The 3,301-nt window shown below is 40.3% G+C and overlaps 1 protein-coding gene across 1 annotated transcript; it reads left to right on the top strand.

Moving 5' to 3' along the window:
• The first annotated feature begins 325 nt into the window (after positions 1-325).
• On the top strand, positions 326-1,741 carry LOC138896225 (uncharacterized). Its single transcript, XM_070181012.1, has 2 exons — positions 326-896; positions 960-1,741. Exons 1-2 carry the CDS (start codon positions 326-328, stop codon positions 1,739-1,741), a joined length of 1,353 nt encoding a protein of 450 aa, XP_070037113.1.
• The last annotated feature ends 1,560 nt before the right edge of the window (positions 1,742-3,301 follow it).

Raw genomic sequence — 3,301 nt, forward strand, 5'->3', positions numbered from 1 at the left:
TTCCAAAATAAAGGGAAAAAAATAAAAAGGAGTAAAATAAAAATAAAAATAAAAGAGAAGAAGAAGAAGAAGAAAAAGAAAAGAGAAGAAAAAGAGAAAATAATATGCAGCAACCTTATAAGCCGAAATGAAACATGAAGCCTTCCAAAAGCATGTTAGAAGTGGTGATATTGTTAGGATCATGGCATCTTACGTCTGATTCATAGCTGTAAAATGCTTAACCCTAACACGTTTGTTGTCTCTTATCTAGTAAGTTTAAGGTGGTTGGTTTGTGGTGAAACTGGCAACACATCATTACTTTACCTGATCTAAGAAGAAGGTCGTAATGGCTAACCATGATGAAATCGAGGTGGTTAGTGACGACCCTCAGGGTCAATCAGTTGAGCAAGAGTCGGAGAAAGTAAGAAGATTGAAACGACAATTGTCTGACGTGTATCAGGCTTGGGTCTCCGGTCAGCCTCCGCCTCAGGGTCCCTCAGAGGGAACTTACACCGTACCCCAGGATACTCAACCACCGCTCCCCATAACGAGTGATCACATTCTGCCTCCGGGGTATGTGCCAAATTACAATTTCCCTACCGCCCCTGGTACTTCCAATGTACGACCTCCTGCCGCACCGGTTAGGAACACCCCTCTCGTTATGTCTGGCGCGCCAGTGTATACAATCCCTCCACCAAATCCTATGACGAGACCAAACATCGAGCCATTATATCATGCTTATGATGGCCAGTGCTACTCTCCAGATATGGCTTTTAAGGTTTCGACTCCACACAATCAGACCCTACAGTATGAGTCACCTACAGAAAATGAAAAGGCTCTCAAGACAGGAGAGCCAGATGAGATGGTCAGGAAAATGAAAAGTCTTGAGCAGAACATAAAGAACATACAAGGACTAGGTGGTCATAAAAGTGTCTAATTCAGTAATTTATGCTTGTTTCCTCACATCCATTTTCCACCAGGGTTCAAGACCCTAAAATTTAAGAAATATGATGGACACGGTGACCCTATCGCCCACTCGAAAAAGTACTGCAACCAGCTGAGGGGCGCTAGAGGAAAAGAAGACTTGTTGATGGCTTATTTCGGGGAGAGCCTTGTGGGGGTAGCCTCTGAATGGTTCATTGACCAAGATGTCTCTCACTGGCACATTTGGGATGGGATGGCCCAAGCCTTCATCAAACAATTTCACTACAACATTGACATTGCGTCAGATCGCAATTCCCTGTCTAATATGAAGAAAAGGCCGACTGAAAGCTTCAAGGAGTATGCCGTTAGGTGGAGAGAGCAAGCATCTAGAGTTAAGCCACCCATGTATAACAATGAGTTAATCACTGTCTTCCTTCAGGCTCAGGATCTTGATTATTTTCAAAATATAATGTCCGTAATGGACAGACCTTTTGCTGACGCAATCAAGATAGGAGAAATGATCGAGAATGGCCTCAATACTGGCCGAATTATAAGTCAAGTAGCTCTCAAAGTAGCCACCCAAGAAATCCAGAATAGGCCGGACAACCTTGTTAATCAAAAGAAGAAAGATGAGGAGTCCATGATGGCATCACGGGCAAAAAGAGGCCAAAGGGGAACATCTCAACCCCCGGATCCACGATACTCAGTTGCTCCACAGTATGCAATATTCAATGCTCAGTCTTATGCCAAGCCATCCAATCGCCAACATATGCAAGCCCCGGCTTTAACATACTTTCGTCCTCGTCCAAAACAAGAGTGTGAAAGGGAACATAAGTAGAGGGACAATTTCACGCCAATCGTAGAATCCTACATAAGTTTGTTTGAAAGGCTAAAATGTTGTGGCATGATTGAGCCACTTCAAGGGTATGTTCCTGATCCATATGCAAAAGGTTTTGACCCTAATGTACGGTGCATGTACCATTCTAATGTCCATGGGCATAGCATTGAGGATTCTCGGGCTTTGAAAAAGGAAATAGAAATGATGATTCAAGAAGGAATGATCGTGGTTCAAGATAATGGCATCCTAAACGTCATGACCAAGCACGCACTGTTCATATGATTTACAATGATAAAGAATATGGGTACGGTTTGGTGAAAAATATCAAGAACATGTCCGCTGAATGCAAGGCAATCAAAATTGTTGAAGGTCCTGTTTGATGCTGATGCGCAAATTCGTAGCTAAGATGTTTGAGCTTGATAATTGGAAAGACACCCCCACCTTGCCGGAAAGGAGTCTTGGTAACTTATTTTGTCATAATTTCTATCATCCATATTATTTCGAGGTTGTGATCCAGATGTTGTTTGATTGTCCTGTCATCAAACCTCTCTATCATTTAATCAATAAAATGCAACTTTTCGCTTTGTCTCATTTTAATCCACTATGTATGGTTCTTTTGCATATATAGTTCTTTTCACGCCAATTTTAGTGACATGACATGCATGCGGAGTTTTTGGCTAGATTTTAGAAAGCCTGTCTAATCTTGAATTGAATCGAGAAAATATACTCGAAGGATAAATAAGAAGTTGAAGAACTTTGATGATAAGCATGTGTCACATGGAACCAATATAGCCATATCCGTAGAGATTAAAAATGTTTATCTCAAACCTATCATGAATACCGGCTTAAGGATAATTGAAAGTTTTGAAGCCTAGTCGGAGTAATCGATGAAAGGCTCTTTGGCCACGACCTGCCATAATCTAATCATATCAGGGAAGATGACCCAAATCTCCAAAGAAGGTGCATTCCAGGGAATTTAAAATAGATTAGTTGGTACTGAAATGTATCATTTCACATCAAGGCAAAGACCTATAAAATGTGGCTCCAATTTGTGAAAGATCATTTGTTGCGAACAAGATATTGAATACGGAGCTGTACAACTAACAAAACCAAGAAGACATTCATGTCTATCAATGCCGAACCTGAGAAGAGATAGTATGTTTGGCATTCTTGAGGCGGGAGGCCATTTTTCTGCTACCTAAATACTTATACCCTTCGTCACCCCTTTTGAGCCTGTTTTATTTTTCTTTGACCCCCCTCTTTTGGAATCAACTATAGAGTCAAAGTTCAAAAAAAAAAAAATACCAGAAAATAGGGGCTAGGTCAATTTGTTGTTTAAAAAAAAGAGAAGAGAAGAAAAGGAAAGGAGAAAAGAAAAATGAAAAAATGAAAAGAAAAAAAAACAACAAAGAAATCTTTCGTGTTAGTTTGAACTACGTTTGACTTGATTCCTTTAAAGGATACGTAGGCAGCTCTATACTAGGGTTCAGTCCAACCAAATCAAAAATAAAAATTCTCCAGTATCTGAAACTGGGGCGGGAGTTTTTAAAAAAAAATTAT

This window comes from Nicotiana tomentosiformis, chromosome 7, assembly GCF_000390325.3.
Source record: "Nicotiana tomentosiformis chromosome 7, ASM39032v3, whole genome shotgun sequence".
Taxonomy (NCBI): Eukaryota; Viridiplantae; Streptophyta; class Magnoliopsida; order Solanales; family Solanaceae; genus Nicotiana; species Nicotiana tomentosiformis.

Excerpts from the sequence above, each read along its gene's own strand:
- LOC138896225 (XM_070181012.1), top strand. The coding sequence starts at position 326 with ATGGCTAACCATGATGAAATCGAGGTGGTTAGTGACGACCCTCAGGGT. Across the intron at positions 897-959 it reads AAAGAACATACAAGGACTAG|GGTTCAAGACCCTAAAATTT; the intron begins GTGGTCATAAAA and ends ATTTTCCACCAG.